This window comes from Oncorhynchus mykiss, chromosome 8, assembly GCF_057628025.1.
Source record: "Oncorhynchus mykiss isolate SJ-2025 chromosome 8, ASM5762802v1, whole genome shotgun sequence".
Taxonomy (NCBI): domain Eukaryota; kingdom Metazoa; phylum Chordata; class Actinopteri; order Salmoniformes; family Salmonidae; genus Oncorhynchus; species Oncorhynchus mykiss.
Window position 1 is genome coordinate 31,089,164 of NC_143029.1, and position 22,396 is coordinate 31,111,559.

The following is a 22,396-nucleotide window of genomic DNA, read 5'->3' on the forward strand; positions in this document are numbered from 1 at the left end:
GCACCACCCTCTGGAGACCCCTGCGGTTATGGTTGGAGCAGTTGCAGTACCAGGCGGTGATGCAGCCGACAGGATGCTCTCAATTGTGCATCTGTAAAAGTTTGTGAGGGTTTTAGGTGACAAGCCAAATTTCTTCAGCCTCCTGAGGTTGAAGAGGCCCTATTGCACTTTCTTCACCACACTGTCTGTGTGGGTGGACCATTTCAGTTTGTCTGTGATGTGTAAGCTGAGGAACATAAAACTTTCCACCCAATGATGTGGTTAGGGGGGTACTCCCTCTGCTGTTTCCTGAAGTCCACGATCATCTCCTTTGTTTCGTTGACGTTGAGTGAGAGGTTGTTTTCCTGACATCACACTCTGAGCACCCTCACCTCCTCCCTATAGGCTGTCTCGTCGTTGTTGGTAATCAAGCCTACTGCTGTTGTGTAGTCTGCAAACCTCTGCAGACCCTGCCATATTCGTCTCGTGTCTGAGCCGTTGAATTGTGATTCCACTTTGTCTCTATCCTGACATTTCGCTTGTTTGATTGCCTTGCGGAGGGAATAACTACACTGTTTGTATTCGGCCATATTCCTAGTCAACTTACCATGATTAAATGCAGTGGTTCACGCTTTCAGTTTTGCGTGAATACCGCCATCTATCCACGGTTTCTGGTTAGGGTAGGTTTTAATAGTCACAGCGGGTACAACATCTCCTATGCACTTCTTTATAAACTCACTCACCGAATAAGTGTATAAATCTATATTATACTCTGAGGCTACCCGGAACATGCCCCAGTCCATGTGATCAATCAATCTTGAAGTGTGGATTCCGATTGGTCAGACCAGCGTTGAATAGTCCCTGTCACGATTACATCCTGTTTGAGTTTGGTGTCGTGGTCAGATTTGACCGAAGGAAGGTTGGGAGAGGAGGGCTTTGTATGCATTGCGGAAGTTAGAGTAGCAGTGATCCAGAGTAAATGGCCTGAGTGAACTTAATTTATCTACCATCTTTGGTTCCCCATCTTCTTCTCTTCACTCCGCACCAACTTGTGCCAACATCTTTCTAAATAGCAATTTACTCTGCATTGCGAGTGTTTTACTCATTAGGCTGTCACAGCTGAAACTGGTTGGCGGTGATCATGGCGGCAAGGCGTCTGGCAAGTGCTAACGTTATCACACCGCTTGTCTGTTTAAAAACTAGAGGAGAGCTAATGTTCCTTCATGTTCCAAATGTATTACCGCCGACGTTCAATAATAACCTGAACAACACAAGCAGATGTCAACGAAGCAACAAACAAGCCACTGGGAAGATTTCCTTTGAGGAATCTGTGTGTGTGTGTGTGTGTGTGTATTTGAGGTAAATATCGCTCCTCTTCTCCATATTGGCCCCATAGGTATCACACTTACAGTTGAATCGAGTACAGGCTTTACTGAATAAATAACAAAGACGTAATGTAATATGAGATTTAATTAAATTGTTTGGTGTGCGGCCTTGTCTCAGATGATGTGCGAGGCTTTTGGCATTGAAACACCTCCGCTGGGGTAAAGGAGTTCCAATGACGGGCCTTAAGGTTATTATAGCTGTTGGTTGTGGGGAGGAGGGTGGTTGTCGAAACTGTTGCTGAAAAATAGCAAGTGAGAGAACATGGGTAAGTGATAATTGCAGGAGTGAGCCCATAGGTTAAACAGCAAGTGTGAGGAATGTGCATTATTGTGCCATGCTTATATGCTATAAGGTAAATAGGCGAATGAGATTCCGCAGATGGCTAATAGGGAAGAGGAGAAGAGGCAAGACTGTGTTGATGATACACTACATGACCAAAAGTATGTGGACACCTGCTCATCAAACATCTCATTCCAAAATCATGGTCATTAATATGAAGTTGGTCCCCCCTTCGCTGCTATGACAGCCTCCACTCTTCTGGGACGGCTTTCCACTAGATGTTGGACCATTGCTGTGGGGACTTGCTTCCTTTCGGCCCCAAGAGCATTTGTGAGGTCGGGCACTGATGTTGGGCAAATGGGCCTGGCACACAGTCAGCGTACCAATTCATCCCAAAGGTGTCCAATGGGGTTGAGGTCAGGGTTTTGAACAGGCCAATCAAGTTCTTCCACAGCGATCTCGACAAACCATTTATATTTGGATATTGCTTTGTGTACGGGGGCATTGTCATGCTGAAACAGGAACGGGCCTTCCCCAAACTGTTGCCACAAAGTTGGATGCACAGAATCGTCTAGAATGCCATTGTATGCTGTAGAAGATGTCCCTTCACTGGAACTAAGGGGCCTGAACAATGAAAAACAGCCCCAGACCATTATTCTTCTTCCACCAAACTTTACAGCTGGCACTATGCATTGGGGTGTTCTCCTGGCATCCGCCAAACCAGATTCATCAGTTGGACTGCCAGATGGTGAAGCGTGATTCATCACTACAGAGAATGCATGTACACTGCTCCAGAATCCAATTGCTGCAAGCTTTACACCACTTCAGTCACCACTTGGCATTGCGCATGGTGATCTTAAGCCTGTGTCCAGCTGCTCGGCCATGGAAGCCCATTTCATGAAGCACCTGTTTGAACATTTCTTGTGCTGACGTTGCTTCCAGATGCAGTTTGGAACTCGGTAGTGAGTGTTGCGACCGAGAACAGATTTTTACACGTTATGCGCTTCAGCCCTTGGCGGTCCCGTTCTTGTTTGGCCTACCACTTTGTGGCTGAGCCGTTGTTGCTCCTAGACGTTTCCACTTCACAATAACAGCACTAATTTGAAGGGGTGTCCACATACTTTTGTATATATAGTGTACATGTGTACTCAATCCGACTATGCCAGTAGAAATGGAAATGAAGTGGATTATGTTATGCTTAATGGATGAATATAAACAAGCATCCAGACCAGCCTTCCTCATTGAACGTTTGTGTGCTCATTGAACGGCGTTGTTGTTGCGAGTCTCAACAACAACCACTTGAAAGGCAGTTTTACACCAGCGAGCCCATCTCTTTTGGAGTATGGCGTTAAATCAGAACGACAAACAACCATAAGCGCACAAACTCTGAACTACTTTGGTTGTTTAAAAATGACAGATTCATGCGATTCAGATGTGCTAGGAGACAAAGTTCAATGGTAATTATGGAGAGCGTGAAATACCAAGGCTGACCCTTACTGCTATAGGTTAAGTAGCCCTTCAAAAACTGCATTTTCTAGTTAAAATACAGTAGACTGAAAATGTGCATGTGAGTGCGTGAGAAAGAGAGAGAGAGAGAGAGGGTGACTCATTAAATATGACCTATAATCAGCTGGTTCAGAGCTGATGATGTGCTATGGAAGAACAAGTGAAAGTGGAAGGCTGAAAATGGAGGAGGTACTGTGTGTTTGTGTCTGTGACAAGGTGGTACTGTGTGACACTGAACAAAGGGACACCAAGTAAAGGCCACTGTGTTCTCATTGAAGAGTGCGCAGTGAGACAGACAGACAGACATACAGACAGGTTGATGGAGTCAGCCGGGCCAGGGCCGAAGGGCGCAGGGGCTGAGGTTGGTGGTGTGGGGGAAGGGTGGTGTGTGTGTGTGTGTGTGTGTGTGTGTGTGTGTGTGTGTGTGTGTGTGTGTGTGTGTGTGTGTGCAGGAGTGTGTATATGTGCTCATGCACATCCGTGTGTGTCTGTGTGTGTTTGTAGACCTGGGATTGATGTTACTGACAGAAGTGTAAGAGGTAGACGGGTCCCTGGCTCCCTAAGTGTGTGTGTGTGTTTGTGTGTCTGCCAGCCTGTGAGGACTGTGTGTGGTTGATGAATTAGTGATGGCGGCCACTGGAGCTGTGTGATCCCTCAGCAGTGGTGACAGCAGCTGTTAGCTATGGCGTCTCCTCCCAGCCACACTCACTCTGGCTCTCTTCATCAAACACCAAGGCTCATTAATGCTGCAGGGCCCAACGCCGCACAGCCCCACCCCAGGCCTGCTGCATGCAAACTGGGGAAGGGAGGAGGGCTGAGGGGAGACTCCTGGGTCACTGGGGGTGGAGGGTATATGAGGGGATAACAGAAAGTGGATAGTGTCGGAGGATGGTGGGTGTGTGTGTGTGTGACAGGATAGATGATATACAGGGATTAGACAGCAGTCAGACCCTTAGACACGATGTGTTTCATCTATGGTGATTCTGACAGGTTTGGCTTGTGTTAGGTAGAGAAGAGCAGGTGTGAGAAAGAGTGTTTGTGTGTGCGTGTGTGTGTGTGTGTACCTGTAGGTAGGTGATCCTGCTCTGCACCAGGTTAGACAGGTCCCTGGCCTCCTTCACTCTCCAGTCTCCCACTCCATCAGCCTGGCTGAGGTAGTACAGGTCTGTCATGATAGACCTGCACGCACACACACACGCGCGCACATGCACACACACACACACACACACACAAATGCACACATACCGAAAAAGAAACCCATAAGTCCAGTGTGCTACATAGCACAGAGACACATATACAGCAGTTTCCCATCTCTAAAAACCAGCATGGCTCAATTAATTTCAGTGACCCAAATCAGTCACATCCTCAGTGTGGGAAACCTCCTGAGCACAAGTACCCATGCACACTTACACACACACTTACACACACAGACACTTGTGCATGTACACACATGCACACGCGTCCTCTGGCAAGACATAATCATTACTCATGCTTCCATTTTTAATCTTAAACCACAACATGTGTGTTTGATATGAAGCCATGTCAAACTCCTTTACCCAGAACCCACCAGGGACATATCACAGTCTCCCTGTGAGATAACTACAACTCTCCGCTAGTCACTGAGTTAACATGCATTGTAAATAAAATAAAATATATACTAATCTAGTTGTTTCAACTAATCATTACTAAGTAACTGGTTACACGTGTTATCAAATAAAATAAAATATCGCCCAAACTTAGCTACAAATTGTGAAAACTTTGGCAAAAGTCCATTTCAAATGATGTGTTTGCTCAACTTGTCTCATATGTTCACTCAACTAAACATGATTATTTGGGCATCTTAACTAAAAAAGTCTGTGCAACTGGTTACACACAGTACTTTTAACATACATATTTGACGCATGTTGACATACATAATTACATTGTCCACAGTAATTATTATTCAACAGGTCCTCACCTAGGATTTGAATGTACAACATCTTGGTTCATGGCATTCCAATCTTCCTGCTATGGTACCATGCCTCTGCCAGTTATCAGTCACCTTGATTATTCTCTCAATATTGATTTGATTTGAGGTTTTTCCTGTTGTCTACTGTTGGTGGGGCATATTATTCTGTTTTATTGTTACTCCTTAATCACTATGATAAATACAATAGTTTTTCCTGAATTAAAAAATATATATATATATTTCACCTTTATTTAACCAAGTAAGCTAGTTGAGAACAAGTACTCATTTACAACTGCGACCTGGCCAAGATGAAGCAAAGCAGTGCGACACAAACAACAACACAGAGTTACTCATGGAATAAACAAGCGTACAGTCAATAACACAATAGAAAAAAAAAGACCGTCTGTATACAGTGTGTGCAAATGGGATGAGGAGGTAAGGCAATAAATAGGCCATAGTAGCGAAGTAATTACAATTTAGCAGATTAACGAGTGATAGATGAGCAGATGATGATGTGCAAGTAGTGATACTGGTGTGCAAAAGAGCAGAAAAGTTAATAAAAACAACATGGGGATGAGGTAGGTAGATTGGGTGGGCTATTTACAGATGGACTATGTACAGCTGCAGCGATCGGTTAGCTGCTCAGATAGCTGATGTTTAAAGTTAGAGAGGGAGATGTAAGACTACAGCTTCAAGGATTTTTGCAATTCGTTCCAGTCACTGGCAGCAAAGGAGGTACTGGCTTTGGGGATGACCAGTGCAATATAACTGCTGGAGTGCGTGCTACGGGTGGGTGTTGCTATGGTGACCAGTGGGCTGAGATAAGGCGGGGCTTTACCTAGCAAAGACTTATAGATGACCTGGAGCCAGTGGGTTTGGTGACGGATATGTAGTGAGGGCCAGCTAACGAGAGCAAACAGGTTGCAGTGGTGGGTAGTATATGGGGCTTTGGTGATAAAACGGATGGCACTGTGATAGACTACATCCAGTTTGCTGAGTGTTGGGGGCTATTTTGTAAATGACATCGCCGAAGTCAAGGATCGGTATGATTGTTAGTTTTACGAGGGTATGTTTAGCAGCATGAGTGAAGGATGCTTTGTTGCGAAATAGGAAGCCAATTCTGGATTTAATTTTGGATTGGAGATGCCTATGTGAGTTTGGAAGGAGAGTTTACAGTCTAACGAGACACCTAGATTTTTGTAGTTGTCCACATATTTTAAGTCAGAACCGTCCAGAGTAGTGATGCTAGTCAGGCGGGCGGGTGCGGGCAGCAATCGGTTGAAGAGCATGCACTTAGTTTTACTAGCATTTAAAAGCAGTTGGAGGCCACGGAAGGAGTGTTCTATGGCGTTGAAGCTCATTCGGAGGTTTGTTAGCACAGTGTCCAAGAAGGGCCAGATGTATACAGAATCTTCTACATTTGCACTCACTGTACACAGATTTTTCTATTATTTTGTGTTATTGACTGTATGTTTGTTTATGTGTAACTCTGTTGTTGTTTCTGTCACACTGCTTTGCTTTATCTTGGCAAGGTCGCAGTTGTAAATGAGAACTTGTTCTTAACTGGCCTACCTGGTTAAATAAAGGTGAAATAAAAAATATAAATAAAAAAGAGGTTGGTGATGGTGAATAACCTACTTACCAGTATTTCTTTATTAATGTCTAAGAAGGTTAAAGATTGACCATACTGCCACACTGAAAAAACAAGATGGTGGAGAAGAGGATGAAAGGCTTACCTTTAGAGCTACACATTGCAGGTTCAAACCAAACATGTACAGATTGTCGACATATGAAGTGTAAAAATATGGTTTGGTTTGTATGACTAAATGTTACGTTTATATTCCAATCTGGTTTCTTAAAAAAATGTGTGTGTGTGGGGGGGGGGGGGGGGGTCTAAGCTGACAACGCAATGAATAACATATTCATAAATGGCAAAAAAAAAGACAGTCAAAAAATAAATCATAAGGAATATGGTTTTGAAGTGTCTGTCCTACATCTAGGAGATAAAAGAAAGCTCAGGGGGAAAAAGTATAATATAGTACCAGTCAAAAGTTTGGACTCCTACTCATTCCAGGGTTTTTCTTTATTTTACTATTTTCTACATAGAAAGACATCAAAACTATGAAATATGGAATCATGTAGTAACCAAAAAAGTGTTAAAGAAATCTAAATATATTTCAGATTGAGATTATTCAATGTAGCCACCCTTTGCCATGATGACAGCTTTGCACACTCTTGGCATTCTCTCAACCAGCTTCATGAGGTAGTCACCTGGAATGCATTTCAATTAACAGGCGTGCCTTAAGTTAATTTGTAGAATTTCTTTCCTTCTGAATGCATTTGAGCCAATCAGTTGTGATGTGACAAGGTAAGGGTGGTATACAGAAGATAGCTCGATTTGTTAAGTCGATATTATTGCAAGAACAGCTCAAATAACCAAAGAGATATGACAGGTCAGTCAATCTGGAAAATTTCAAGAATTTTGAATGTTTCTTCAAGGGCAGTAGCAAAAACCATCAAGCGCAATGATGAAACTGGCTCTCATGAGGACCGCCACAGGAAAGGAAAACGAGATTTACCTCTGCTGCAGAGGATAAGTTCATTAGAGTTTACCAGCCTCAGAAATGTAAAGAACAGCTCAAATAAGCTGTCACACCCTGACCATAGAGAGCCCTTGGTTCTCTATGGTGTAGTAGGTCAGGGTGTGACTAGGGGGTGTTCTAGTATGTCTATTTCTATATTGGTGCTAATATGATTCCCAATTAGAATCAGCTGTTTATCGTTGCCTCTGATTGGGGATCATATTTAGGTAGCCATTTCCCCACCTGTGTTTTGTGGGATATTGTTTTGTGTTTGTGCATCACTACTTTCACATTTCGTTGTTGGTTTATTGTTTTTTGTTCAAAGTTTCGCCATAATAAAGATGTGGAACTATACTCACTCTGCGCCTTGGTCCACTCATTACGATGATCGTGACATAAGCAAAGAGAAAATACATAAACTTTTCAGAGGGGACTGTGTGAATCAGGCCTTCATGGTCAAATTTCAGCAAAGAAACCACTACTAAAGGATACCAATAAGAAGAAGAAACACGGGCAATGGACATTAGACCGGTGGAAATTTGTCCTTTGGTCTGGTGTCGTTGTGAGACGCTGTGTGGGTAAACGGATGATCTCCGCATGAGTATTTCCCACCGTGAAGCATGGAGGAGGAGGTGTTATGGTGTGGGGGTGCTTTGTTGGTGACACTGTCTGTGATTGATTTAGAATTCAAGGCGACCATCAGAGTCCCTGGGTTCGCGCCCAGGCTCTGTCGTAACTGGCCGCGACCGGGAGGTCCGTGGGGCGATGCACAATTGGCCTAGCGTCGCCCGGGATAGGGAGGGTTTGGTCGGTAGGGGTGTCCTTGTCTCATCGCGCACCAGCGACTCCTGTGGCGGGCTGGACGCAGTGTGCGCTAACCAAGGTGGCCAGGTGCACTGTGTTTCCTCCGACGCATTGGTGTGGCTGGCTTCCAGGTTGGATGCGCGCTGTGTTAAGAAGCAGTGCGGCTTGGTTGGGTTGTGTATCGGAGGACGCATGACTTTCAACCTTCGTCTCTCCCGAGCAAGTACGGGAGTTGTAGCGATGAGACAAGATAGTAGCTACTACAACAATTGGATACCACGAAATTGGGGAGAAAAAGGGGTAAAATTCAAAAATAAATAAATAATAATAATAATAATAAAACATTTAAAAAAATAATTCAAGGCGCACTGCAGTGATATGCCATCCCATCTGGTTTGGGCTTAGTGGGACTGTCATTTGTTTTTTCATCAGGATAATGACCCAACACACCTCCAGGATGTGTAAGGAATATTTTACCATGAAGGAGAGTGATGGAGTGCTGCATCAGACGACCTGGCCTCCACAAACCCCCAACCTCAACCCAATTGAGATGGTTTGTGATGAGTCGGATCACAGAATGAAGGAAAAGCAGCCAACAAGTGCTCAGCATGTGGGAACTCCTTCAACACGGTTGGAAAAGCAATCCAGGTGAAGCTGGTTGAGAGAATGCCAAGAGTGTGCAAAGCTGTCAAGGCAAAGGGTGGCTATTTGAAAAATCTCAAATATATATTATACTCAAATTGTCACGCCCTGGCCATAGAGAGGCTTTTTATTCTCTATTTTGGTTAGGCCAGTGTGTAACTAGGGTGGGCATTCTATGTCCTTTTTTCTATGTTTTGTATTTCTATGCCTTGGCCTGGTATGGTTCTGAATCAGGGACAGCTGTCTATCATTGTCTCTGATTGAGAACCATACTTAGGTACCCTTTTCCCCCACCTGTTTTGTGGGAAGTTAACTTTGTCTTTGTTCAGGGCACATAGCCCAAAGCTTCACGGTTTGGTTTGTTCTTCATTTGTCGGCGTAATTTTTAAATAAAGTTAAAATGTACGCTTACCATGCTGCACCTTGGTCCACTCCTTCAGCCAGCCGTGACACAAATAAAATAGATTCTGATTTGTTTAACACTTTTTTGGTTATTACATGATCCCATATGTGTTATTTCATAGTTTTGATGTCTTCGTTAGTATTCTACAATGTAGAAAATAGTAAAAATAAAGAAACTCTTGAATGAGTAGGTGTTCTAAAACTTTTGACCGGTAGCGTACGTCAACGTTCAAAGGCAAGCATTTCAAAATCTTTCCAACATCGTGGATGGTTCCTACGACAGTGGATACTTTATTAATGGTAAAAATGAATTCATGATTTTTAACTCTGTCGTGATTGTATGATTTGTCGAACATCGAATGGATATCTGTCAAGCTAGTAATCTGGTTGACTGGCAAGTGCCAGGCAGGGCTAACGTTAGCTATTTAGCTAGGCACCAGGTAAGTTAGCTGGCTAGAGCTAATATTAGCTAGCTAAAGTCAGCTGAAGCTCTTGTTTCGAAACACCCCTGTCTAAAAGAGGCATAATCTGAAACTGGTTGGAATCGATGGAAGAACAGCATCAAATTCAATATGGATAAATACAGAATCAAGACGAGGAGAGGAGGATGTCAGGTCTCCGTAAACACAGGAAAAAGAAGGAGAAGCAATCCAGAGAATGAACTACCGCACTCAAACATGAAGAGACCTAGGTAAGTGGGCTGAAGTGAACTTCCTGCCAAACCTCCACCTTGGAAAGGACTCAGGGAGTCGTAAATCGCTGAGACAGGTAATGGAAGTTCAGAAGACGAACGGAAGATCGATAGGAAGATGCAGAACACATTCGCCCTGCGGTGCCAGGGTAGAGTCACCGACACTCAAATTGTAAAGGAGTTCCTTGATCACTGGACTGCTCTGAGCATGGAGCCACAGGTAAAATTGCAATGCTGTATTAATATATTAGTTCTACTGAATTAAATTGTGATACAGTATTCCAAACCTGTGATAAATTCTAAATTATGTCTATTCCAAGTGTAGGTGTATGCAGAGTTCTAGCGAATTACAAACCAGAACCTGTCAAACATCTTCTATGCTGAGATTGACCGTCACACCCCTCGGTTAATGACCTTGTACAGACAGATGGCATCGAAGACTGGAAGGACTGCTGACACTTTGGTTGACATTCTGAGGTGTCATGATCTACAGGTAGACGGAGGACTCCACATTATACTGAATTCAGATCTTGGTCTAATGCAATTATCAACTACTTATTAAACCTTGAGGGGAGATGTCCCAGACACAGATTAAGCCTAGTCCTGGACTAAAATTATTTCTATGGAGATTCTCCATTGAGCTTGCTTTTTAGTCCAGGACTAGGCTTGATAAGAATTTAAAAAGGCACCTGATAGTTTGCCCTTTTGGGACTATTCCACTGGTTCCATTGTACCTTGTTCCTAATTAAACCGACCTCAGTGAAATATTTAAAATCTTTCTCTGGTACCAGGTTAGATTAGTAAGCCGATGTCATAAAATGTACATTCATGTATCCCTTTAGGAACACATGATGCCCACACAAGGTGTACAACAGTTCTCTGTGCTCTTCCTGTGTTGCTGCGCTAGTAAGCAAAACATGCTAGGTAGGTTTTCTGTCATTCCAGTAATTTTGTATTATTGTGCCCATTCCCAATCAACCCACTCCAGCTCCTGAGGTGATCTCAGATGATTAGATGGGTGAGTATGGTCAATCTAGCCAACCATAAGTCAGTGTAGATTTATTGCTATATAACATATCTGTCTAGTATTCTCATCTGGATTCAGACGAACCAGAGGTTGGTGACTCACCGGTAGCCCTGCTGACAATCGTTGTTGATAACACAGAAAATCCAGTCCACTACAATCCGGTCAAGATCTGTCGTCCTGGAGACTGAAGTTGTGGTGATTGACCTCCCCAGACTGCCGGATGCTTTCCTGGGTAATGTTTGGTCTGATTTATGCTCTACATCTCAGTTATCCGAAAGAACTGTCCAACACGTTCAAGTTCATTCAGAAAATCCTGCTTTAAATCCCAACTATTGTTGACATTGTGGCATTTTTTTTTAACGAAAGGAACCACAAAAGACACTTTCTCTTACCCCCTAATCATCATTACAGTAGCACCTCTACCAGGGTTGGGGTCAATTCCATTTCAATTCAGGAAGTAAACTGAAATTCCAGTTCTAATTTCATTTTATAGGAGGCAATGAGAAAAATTGGAATTGATAGTGAAATGTTAGCTTACTTCCTGAATTGAAAAGGAATTGACCCCAACCATGGTGGAAGTGCTACTGTAAAGTGTTCTCTTGAACAGTTAACCTTTGCAGTGTGTAGGCTAATAATTGTAGGTCATGGTGCTTCTTAGATCTGCCGTTTTCCTTAACTTATTATTTCCTTGCTCAAATGCGTTGAGATAATTAGCATGTTGTCTACCGTTATTAACATGGCACTTGAATATGTCTACAGCTGTTAGTTTTTTTTCAAGCATGTTGTCCACTGCTTGTAACACGCAGCACTTGAATAGGCCTAGCACTGCCAATTATTTTTTTCGGGCTTACATATGGAGCAATGTCTCAGTGGAGGTCAGGGTCGGGTCAATTCCATTTTAAATTCAGTCAATCCAGGTAGTGATCTGAAATTCAAATGTTTTCCTCAAAGGAGGCAATGAGGAAAATATTAGAATTTCAGTTTACTTACCAAATCGACTGAATTGAAAATGACTGACCAAAACCTGACCTCCACTGAGACATTCCCACATTGACCCCAATCTGTAATTGGGGTCAATTTAATAGTGGAACCTTGCACCATGTTCTCTAACATGTAAACCTTTTCCTGTAGTCTCTTTAAATGTACTCTGATTGTTATTGTTACTGCAGCAATAAATCCATATTATTCCTGGTTTAAAAGCATTCATTTGTACGTGTTTTTTTTTTAACATTGCAATTATTTTGTTTGAGTCAGTGCTGCTAAAGAAAACCTACGCAATCAGTTGCCAAAGTTTTTGATTAGATGCACAACTACCTTTTGATTGAAGTTCTAGTTTTTAATTTGCATATTAGTTGTTGCAACTTACAATAATTGATTACAGGTTAATGGCTAGGAAGTAAGCATTTCACAAAAATATTAAGTTCATACATGAAGTTTGTAGAACAACTACTTGAAAGTGGTGTTACATTTACTTAAACATGATGAGTTTAATTGATATATATTTTAAGTTACTGTAGATCATAGTAATAAAGTTCATTCTAATTACTTTAATTAAGCTATCTGTAATCAAAAATGTATATTAATTAACAGAAATTGAGTACTGTGTATTTTTTAAAACTAAAAGTCAGTTAAGAACAAATTCTTATTTTCAATGACAGTCTAGGAACAGTGGGTTAACTGACTTGTTCAGGGGCAGAATGACAGATTTTTACCTTGTCAGCTCAGGGATTCGATCTTGCAACATTTTGGTTACTAGTCCAACGCTCTAACCACTAGGCTACCTGCCGCCCCAATCAATAATTTTAAGTTTCATAATAACAACAAAAACTAAGCACAAATGCCACAAATGTATTGAGTTCTGCTAACTTATTCGGTTTTACAGTGTACTTGTACCGGCCGTTGGTGGAAGAAGGTGAGGACCAAAGTGCAGTGTGGTACGTGTTCGTCATGTTTATTCCAAACTGAACACTAAAATGCAAAACAGCAAAGAGACAACCGAAACAGCTCCGTCAGGTGCAATACACACTAAACAGAAATGAACTACCCACAAAAACCCAGTGGGAAAAAGCTACCAAAGTATGGTTCTCAAAAGTATGGTTCTCAATCAGAGACAACGAGACAGCTGCCTCTGATTGAGAACCACACCCGGCCAAACAACAAAGAAATCCAAAAACATAGAAAAAGGAACATAGAATGTCCACCCTAGTTACACCCTGGCCTAACCAAAATAGAGAATAAAAGCCTCTCTATGGCCAGGGCGTGACAGTACTTGGCCTTCATTGGTATTTAATTGTAGCTTATGTACCTATTTGTGAGAAGTGTAACATCATAATCATATTATTTTAGTCAAACTTTTTATGGTTATTTCTCACATTGATTGATCAGCCATGAACTAAAATGTTGCTATTGTCTACCCTTGAATCTTAAAATGAGGATAATGCTTTTAGGGCCTGATGCCTCTTAAACTTTAAGTGTTTTTCCCAAAGACTTGCCATTATTTTGCTACAATTACCTCCACGTATCATCATGAAAAGAACTGGAAGCAGTTTGATATTCAGAGTTTTTTACATTTCATTTTGTTTTCAATTCAATAGAGTTGAATTCATCCCTGATGTTGAATTAGCCTTTTCTTACTTCCACAAAGCATTCCAGGATGTATGCAACAAGCACGCCCCTTTCAAACAATACCGAATTAAGGGCAGACAACTCTGGTTCTCAGATGAACTAGCTGAAATCATAAGGAAACGGAATGGTGTGTGGGCTAAAGCAAGGAGGTCTGATTAGGTTGAAGATTGGATGGCTTTTAAACGCCTTTGGAATCAGGGTGTGACTACGACCCGAGAGTTGAAAGCAGACTGCTGGTAGGTGGTAACTGAGAACCTGTTTTAATCAGCATTTTCTTGATGCAGGTGGATTATTTGATAGGGTTAAAGGTCTAAATGAGTCCCCTGCGAAATGACCTGATACCCCCGTCCACTCCTTCTCCAGGTTCTCCTTCTCTGTCTCAGAGGTGCGTAGAGGGGCGAAAGCAATTGATGTCAAACAAATCCCCTGGCCCCGATGGTCTAGACCCCCGCCTATTATTATGTGCAGGCATAATTGCTCCCCCTTTAACATGCACATTTAACCTCACTATAAAATGTAATGAAATCCCCAAGTTGTGGGAATCAGCATGTTACCTTCTTCTTTTGAAATGAGGTGACCACAGTCTACTGAATAACTATAAGCCCATATCTGAATAGTATGTTTTGGCAAAAGTATTGGAGTTCCTAGTCAATAAGCAGCTTAAGGCCTACTTCCAGGAAAACAATATTTTGGGTGGTATGCAATCAGGTTTCAGGACAAGCCACAACAGCACTGTTACAGTAATATTGAACGGTTTTGGATGATATTTACTGTGCTCTGGATAAGAAGTTGCATTGTGTATCAGATTTGTTCATAGATTTGTCAAAGGAATGGGACACTGTGGACCATACTGTATTGGTGCAGAGACTGAAGTGTATTGGGATTACTGGTCATGCTCTAGAGTGGTTTGTGAAATACCTGTCAAATAGAACCCATTGTGTTAAGGCAGATGGTTGTAAATCCGACATCATAGAGCTGCACTCAGGTGTGCCTCAAGGATCCATTTTGGGTCCCCTGTTGTTTATTATCTAGATCAACAACATTGGGAGACATGTTGAGACAGCTGACGTTTAATGCGAATGACACTGTCTCTATTCAAGTTGCAGCAGTTTGATTTTGGCTTTTGAAAGATCTAACATCAAAAATAATCTGTGCAAATTGAAGCTTGTTCTGAATTCCTCTTAAACAAAACACATGCTAATTTCCAATACTAAACACTCAGACAACCATGTCATTACTACCTTGGAAGGGAATTCCATATAGCGAGTCAAGAAGTACAAATATCTGGGCGTTTGGGTGGATGAGAAGCAGAGCTTCACTACTCATCTTGAGAACCTGGTAAAGAAGATCAGGTTGAGAATAGGTTTTATTACTGGTATAAGGCTCAGCCAGAAAGAGCTGCTACGGTGTACATTCCTCTCTGTCTTGGACTACAGTGATGTCATTTATATGCAGACCTCAAGCACTACCATGAAGGCACTTGATTCTGTGTTTCACGCAGCTCTTAGGTTTATTACCAACCAAAAGCTTTTGACACACCACTGTGATCTCGATAGTGCTGTTGGCTGGTCTTCATTGACTCTACAGTACATAGATCATAGTATACCAATCTTGAAGCCTAAGGCCATTTTGGGAAAACTGCCACTTTATCTCCGTTATTCTTTGATAAGGTCAGAACATATATATCAGTTATGGTCTCACTCCTACTTACTTTTAACGGTTCCTATAATCAGAACGGATCACGGCAAAAAGGCGCTTTAGCTACTCAGCTCCGTGGTCTTGGAATTCTCTCCAGGCCAGCTTGAAACGCCATGGTCTTGTTCCCTTGGAGGAGTTCAGTTGGTTGACTCAAATATTACTGAGGAATGTGATTGTCATTAGGATTTGATAGATTTTTTTATTTTATTTTTATCTATGACGCTTGTTTGTTTCTGTGACTGAAATGTATATGCTATAGAATGCTAAATGTGTCTGATCAGATATTAGCAAACTAATAGATGAGTTGCCACCTCCACTTATGTGCATCGCCAGAGATCAGATAACCAAATATACAGATGGAGATTCAGTGAAACACAATCACATTGATTGATTATCAGACAAGTCAAGGGCTTTTAGTCGGGATGTAGCCCCCATAAGCTAAAAAAAGCAAAATAATCAACTTGCTATACTAGGCTAGCGTAGGCTACATAGCTAGCTAACATGACAGCAAAGTTTTCTGATGACACTGTTACAAGAGCAAACTAAACAGAAAAATTCAAATCATGAACACTCACCTCAATTAGGCTAACATTTTGCCAGCCTAATAGTAACCAAATATTCAAACTGGGGTTCGGACATTGGTTGATTTATCAAGACGAGTCCCAACACTTGTCTCAAAACAGCGCGTTAACAGTCGCAATCAGAACGGTGCCAACATTATAGTTGATAATACTTTAAAGCTATTGCTTTAAAATATTTAAAATGGTTGGATGACTTTGGGAGTTTCAGTAAGCAACAATTTGATATATGCCTTCAATTGCATTAGCCTACTTTATTCCAATATTTTTATCATTTAGTGATATTCATTCCCATAATTATTGATTGACCCATCCAGTCGTGGTTAAGAAAAGGTGCATGCGTAGTGGTGGGCTTTGCGAAGTGACATGCTTCGCAAATTTTAGAACTGCCACGAGGAGGGAAACAGCCTAGTAACAGGTGCTGCCTAGGAAACATCATTATGAAGCATCAAATGTCATGAACACACGCTGTTTACGCCGAATTTAGCTATGGCTAGTCTTATTTTTTAACGGTGCAACGTGTAAATTCTGATCCCAAAATCTTATGTAGATACGCCCAACTTTAAGAGCAACTTTTTAAATCCCAACTGGAGCAACCGGTCGCAAGTGAACGTAACGTTTGGATTTGCCCACAATGTTCCCACCAGACTATTCCCACAACCTTTAAAGAACAGATTAAATGTGTTCTAGGAGCATTCTTGCAACAAGTGAAAGTTTTTGCATCATAAAATAAACATTGTAGAATCATCTGCACAACTGGAAGCTTTGGTGTTTTGGGAACATACATTTAGTTTTTTTGCAACCTAAAATAAACATTGTAGAATCATCCACACAACTGGACAGTTTTTGTGTTTTGAGAAGAGATTTTTTCCCCCACAATGTGATGCTCCAACAAAATGTTTTCTGGGGAACGTTCTTGTAACATCAGGTGAATGGGCCAGGTGAAAAGGGTCCATATCGGGAATATATTTACATGACACATTTTTTTATACAGTGCAAATGCACCTGCACTGTGATAGTCTCAGAGGTCCGTTAAAAGCGCAGAGAGCATCATGAAGAACAAGGAACACACCAGGCAGGTCCGAGATACTGTTGTGAAGAAGTTTAAAGCCGGATTTGGATACAAAAAGATTTCCCAAGATTTAAGCATCCCAAGGAGCACTGTGCAAGCGATAATATTGAAATGGAAGGAGTATCAGACCACTGCAAATCTACCAAGACCTGGCCGTCCCTCTAAACTTTCAGCTCATACAAGGAGAAGACTGATCAGAGATGCAGCCAAGAGGCCCATGATCACTCTGGATGAACTGCAGAGATCTACAGCTGAGGTGGGAGACTCTGTCCATAGGACAACAATCAGTCGTATATTGCACAAATCTGGCCTTTATGGAAGAGTGGCAAGAAGAAAGCCATTTCTTAAAGATATCCATAAAAAGTGTCGTTTAAAGTTTGCCACAACCACCTGGGAGACACCAAACATGTGGAAGAAGGTGCTCTGGTCAGATGAAACCAAAATTGAACTTTTTGGCAACAATGCAAAACGTTATGTTTGGCGTAAAAGCAACACAGCTGAACACACCATCCCCACTGTCAAACATGGTGGTGGCAGCATCATGGTTTGGGCCTGCTTTTCTTCAGCAGGGACAGGGAAGATGGTTAAAATTGATGGACCCAGGGAAGATGGATGGAGCCAAATACAGGACCATTCTGGAAGGAAACCTGATGGAGTCTGCAAAAGACCTGAGACTGGGATGGAGATTTGTCTTCCAACAAGACAATGATCCAAAACATAAAGCAAAATCTACAATGGAATGGTTCAAAAATAAACATATCCAGGTGTTAGAATGGCCAAGTTAAAGTCCAGACCTGAATCCAATTGAGAATCTGTGGAAAGAACTGAAAACTGCTGTTCACAAATGCTCTCCATCCAACCTCACTGAGCTCGAGCTGTTTTGCAAGGAGGAATGGGAAAAAATGTCTGTCTCTCGATGTGCAAAACTGATAGAGACATACCCCAAGCGACTTACAGCTGTAATCGCAGCAAAAGGTGGCGCTACAAAGTATTAACTTAAGGGGGCTGAATAATTTTGCACGTCCAATTTTTCAGTTTTTGATTTGTTAAAAAAAGTTTGAAATATCCAATAAATGTCGTTCCACTTCATGATTGTGTCCCACTTGTTGTTGATTCTTCACAAAAAAATACAGTTTTATATCTTTATGTTTGAAGCCTGAAATGTGGCAAAAGGTCGCAAAGTTCAAGGGGGCCGAATACTTTCGCAAGGCACTGTAGATATACAGAACATTTCCAATGCATATTTTGAGTTTGTAGATAAGTACCATAGTACAAATTCTGATTCCAAAAGTGTCTTTTAGACATAGACTCGGTATTTCAAACATTAGGAACACCCCCCCCCTTTTTCTTTATTGCCCTCTATCAGTCTCAATTCGTCAATGCATTGACTCTACAAGATGTTGAAAGCGTTCCACAGGGATGCTGGCCCATGTTGACTCCGATGATTTCCGAAAGTTGTGTAAAGTTGGCTGGATGTCCTTTGAGTGGTGGGACCATACTTGATACACACAGGAAACTGTTAAGCAAAAAACAAACTAGCAGCTTTACAGTTCATGACACAAACCGGTGCTTCTAGCACCCATTACTATGCCCCATTCTAAGGTACTTAAATATTTTTTCTTGCCTATTCACCCTCTGAATGGTACACATACACAATCCACGTCTCAATTGTCTCAAGACTTAAAAATCCTTCTTTAACCGGTCTCCTCCCCTTCATCTACACTGGTTGAAGTGGATTTAGCAAATGACATCACTAAGGGATCATAGCTAACACCTGGATTCACCTGATCAGTCTGTCATGGAAAGAGCAGGTGTTCTTAATGTTTTGTATACTCAATGTATATGATATTGGGATTACTCCGAATTATCCACATTATTTTAGGTGAATGTTTTTTGCATCCTAAAATAAAGAATCATTCACACAACTGGACAGTTTTGGTGTTTTGGGAACATATCTTTTGTGATGTCCCAACAATGTTCCCACCAGACTGTTCCCACAACCTAATGAAACATTCTGGGAACCTTTAAAGAACAGACGCAATGTGTTCTGGGAACATTCGTGCAACGTCAGGTGAATCTTTTTTGTACCCTAAAATAAATATCGTAGAATCATCCTCACACAACTGTTTTGGGAACATCTCTTTGTCCCCACAATGTGACGTCCACACAATGTTCTCACCAGACTGTTCTCACAACATTCAAACCTTTAAAGAACAGATTAAAAAGTGCACAGTGTATAAATCGCTTCGCCATTTCCTGTGTAACTTGTTCCTAACCTTTTTTTTGTTATGATGCCCAAATAATAATTTCTAGTTGAATGAACACATGAGACAATTTGTAGAAACACATTTTAAGTTTTCTCATGTTGGAGCTATACTTGGGCCAACTAAACATTTTAAATTGAAGTAACACTTTGACCGAAGAGTTGAGTAAACAAAACAAAAAGACTGTGGAACCAGTTACTTAATAATATTCAGTTGAAAGATGTTTTTTTACAGTGTGGGAGAATAGACAGACAGACCCTGTGGGCTTTGGGAGACGAGAGGGGAGCTTCTTTTGTTGGTTGTATACATGCGCGTGTCTGTGTGTGTATGTATGTGTGTCTTTCTGTATGCATGCTCCGTCTCCTTTTCTGTGTGGCTTGTGGGGGCTTCCTCTGCCCGGCGCTTGCTGCAGATGCAGACTTTCGAAGCTGCAGGCTGGAGACAGGGGTTGACGGGCGGCTGAGCTGAGCAGCCCTGAGTACTGATTACTCGCTCCAATTGGTGGACAATTATTGCCCCATTTACAAGTAATAAATCAACAAGGAGGCAGAGAAAGGGAGGGAGGGAGGGAGGAGGGGAGAGAGGGCTGGGGGACACTGCAGTCTTACAGGGCCCATCAACTACGTGAACGTGTGTCTCATGTCTCAACCGCTCCCTGCTCTCGGTTAGCTCAAGGCCAACACAAAGGAAGAGAGAGCGGCTGGAAGAGAGGAGTGGAAAGGAAAAGTGTGTGTGCGTGTTCCTGTTGTTTCTGTGTGTGTGGCGGGATGGGGGGGGGGGGATCAGCCTGTGAAAGGCTTTTAAGAGGTCAAATCAATTCAAATGTTATTGCAGTGTGTGTGCATGCGTGCATGTTTGTGTTTATGTACTGTATGTGTGTGTGTGTGTATCTGTCTGTGTGTGTCTCTGACCTCTGCTGGTGTCCCAGGTCTTGTAGCAGGGTGTCAGCCTGTCTGGGCCTTCCCCCGGCCTCCACATGGCCAAGGCTCTTCACCTCACTGCGGACAAAGTACCAGAGCTCCCTCACACCGTTCTCTACCCTCCGCCTCAGCTCCTCCTGGGTGGGGCCTGGACCTGAGGGGTGGTGGGGATTGTGGAGGGAAGAGGGGAAGGAGGGAGGGAGCGAGGGGGGATAGAACAACTATTATGAACATAAAGCACAGGTGGAATTGTCATTGAACACATGGTAGCTTCAGGAACATTCTGGATCGTCTGCTTTCTCAATCCCTGCCTCTCAACCTCCCTCCCAAGGGGTTGCTTTGATCAGAGCAGTATTAGCACATCTGTTTTGTCCGTACAGGATGGAACACCACACTTATACATATTTTACAGACACAATCTATTTTACAATAGTTATATTTTGTTTGTTTTTAGTCCTTCCTCTATTTCTGATGTCCATCCAGTTTGATTTCTATTTGTAACTATGCTAAGTTCTGAATATATATACACATTTTACAGATCCGGTATGTTTTACATTAGTTATTTTGTTATTAGTCCTACCCTTCAGCTCCATTCAACCCCTCCCATCTATCTCTTTATTAACACCATCCATTTTGGATTTCTATTTGCCATATATTTTTCAACTGTGGTGTGATGCTTCACAAAAGTACTCAACCTTTCTATTCTCATAGCTTCTACAGATTGTACTTTTTTTTTGCTAAAATAACAATTATATTATTGATTTATCGACTATGGCTTTTCAAATCACCCACTATTGCTATCTGCAGCGTTAGTTCTAGGCAAATGTTGCAATTTGTCAGACATTCCTGAACCTGTGACCAAAAACGAGCTACATACAGACAATACCAAAATAAATGATCTACTGACTCTGCCTCCTCACAGCAAAATCTGCAAAGCTGGGAAGATTGTATCCCCCATATATATATCATTCTATTGGTTGCAATAATTTTGTATAGTAATTGAAAAGTGTTTCCACATATGTTGCCAAAGCAAACATATGGACACATATAGAATCAATGATGACGCAGATAGATCATAATAGGAAAAATAATAATACTCAGTGAGTAGTAACATTTAACAGGACACTACAGTAAGAAATGAATGAGGACAATAATGAAATAGTGAGAAAGACACAGGTAGAAATGTTATTGCTCTGGTTGGTCGTTCCACTGGCTGTTCCTACGGGGTGGGGCAGGAAGCTACATATTTTGAGGCTGATATCGCACAAAGGGTTTTTTTCTCACAGATATTGGATTTTCTCCTTTTGCTTCAAAATTGTTGTATTGCTCTCTCTCTCACACTAATTCTATTCCATTCCCACGTTTACCCACTCACCTAGCAACTACCCTATCCTCCTGACGCTCACTTTTTAGACACACACAGATGCAAGCTTAAAAAAAGCACACACACACACACACACACACACACACACACACACACACACACACACACACACACACACACACACACACACACACTCACACACACACATTTTTCCTGTCAGCTGAGTTTAGCTGCTAGCACAGCATTGGATTAGCCTGATCTATCTGACTTCATACCAACTGATCCTATAGGTACAGTTCCACCTGGTCACCCCTTCCTATCTGGGATTCTCCCACAGCTTTCCTCTTCTCTCCCCCGACATGTCCTTCCCAAGTCCTGCTTTTCTGCTCACCATCTCCGGTCAGTCTCTGGAAGCTGTGGATCTTCTGCTTGGCTCTGGTCAGCTGGTCCTCCAGCGAGCGTAGTCTCCCCACAGCCAGGGCCCCTCCCTCTTCTACTTTGCCCTCAGGTATCCTGCAACAAGAGACGAGGGTGAGAGAGAGCAATGGGTATGGGAGTGTGTGGATGTGCATGTGTTTGTTTTTCATCATCTTTCTCAGCTGGGTTAGTATATGAGTTACAGCTCTTATGCAGTGTGTGTGTGTGTGTGTGTGTGTGTGTGTGTGTGTG

At 42.1% G+C, this 22,396-nt stretch overlaps 1 protein-coding gene across 1 annotated transcript in view; it reads right to left on the reverse strand.

Moving 5' to 3' along the window:
• Nucleotides 1-22,396, reverse strand: part of fut8b (fucosyltransferase 8b (alpha (1,6) fucosyltransferase)) — a 157,906-nt gene that overhangs the window by 26,950 nt on the left and 108,560 nt on the right. Inside the window, exons 3-5 of the mRNA XM_036985273.2 lie at nt 22,119-22,240; nt 20,395-20,557; nt 4,215-4,329 (exon numbers count right to left, since the gene is read on the reverse strand). Of these exons, the coding sequence (XP_036841168.1) occupies nt 4,215-4,329; nt 20,395-20,557; nt 22,119-22,240 (400 nt within the window). The remainder of the gene's footprint in view (nt 1-4,214; nt 4,330-20,394; nt 20,558-22,118; nt 22,241-22,396) is intronic.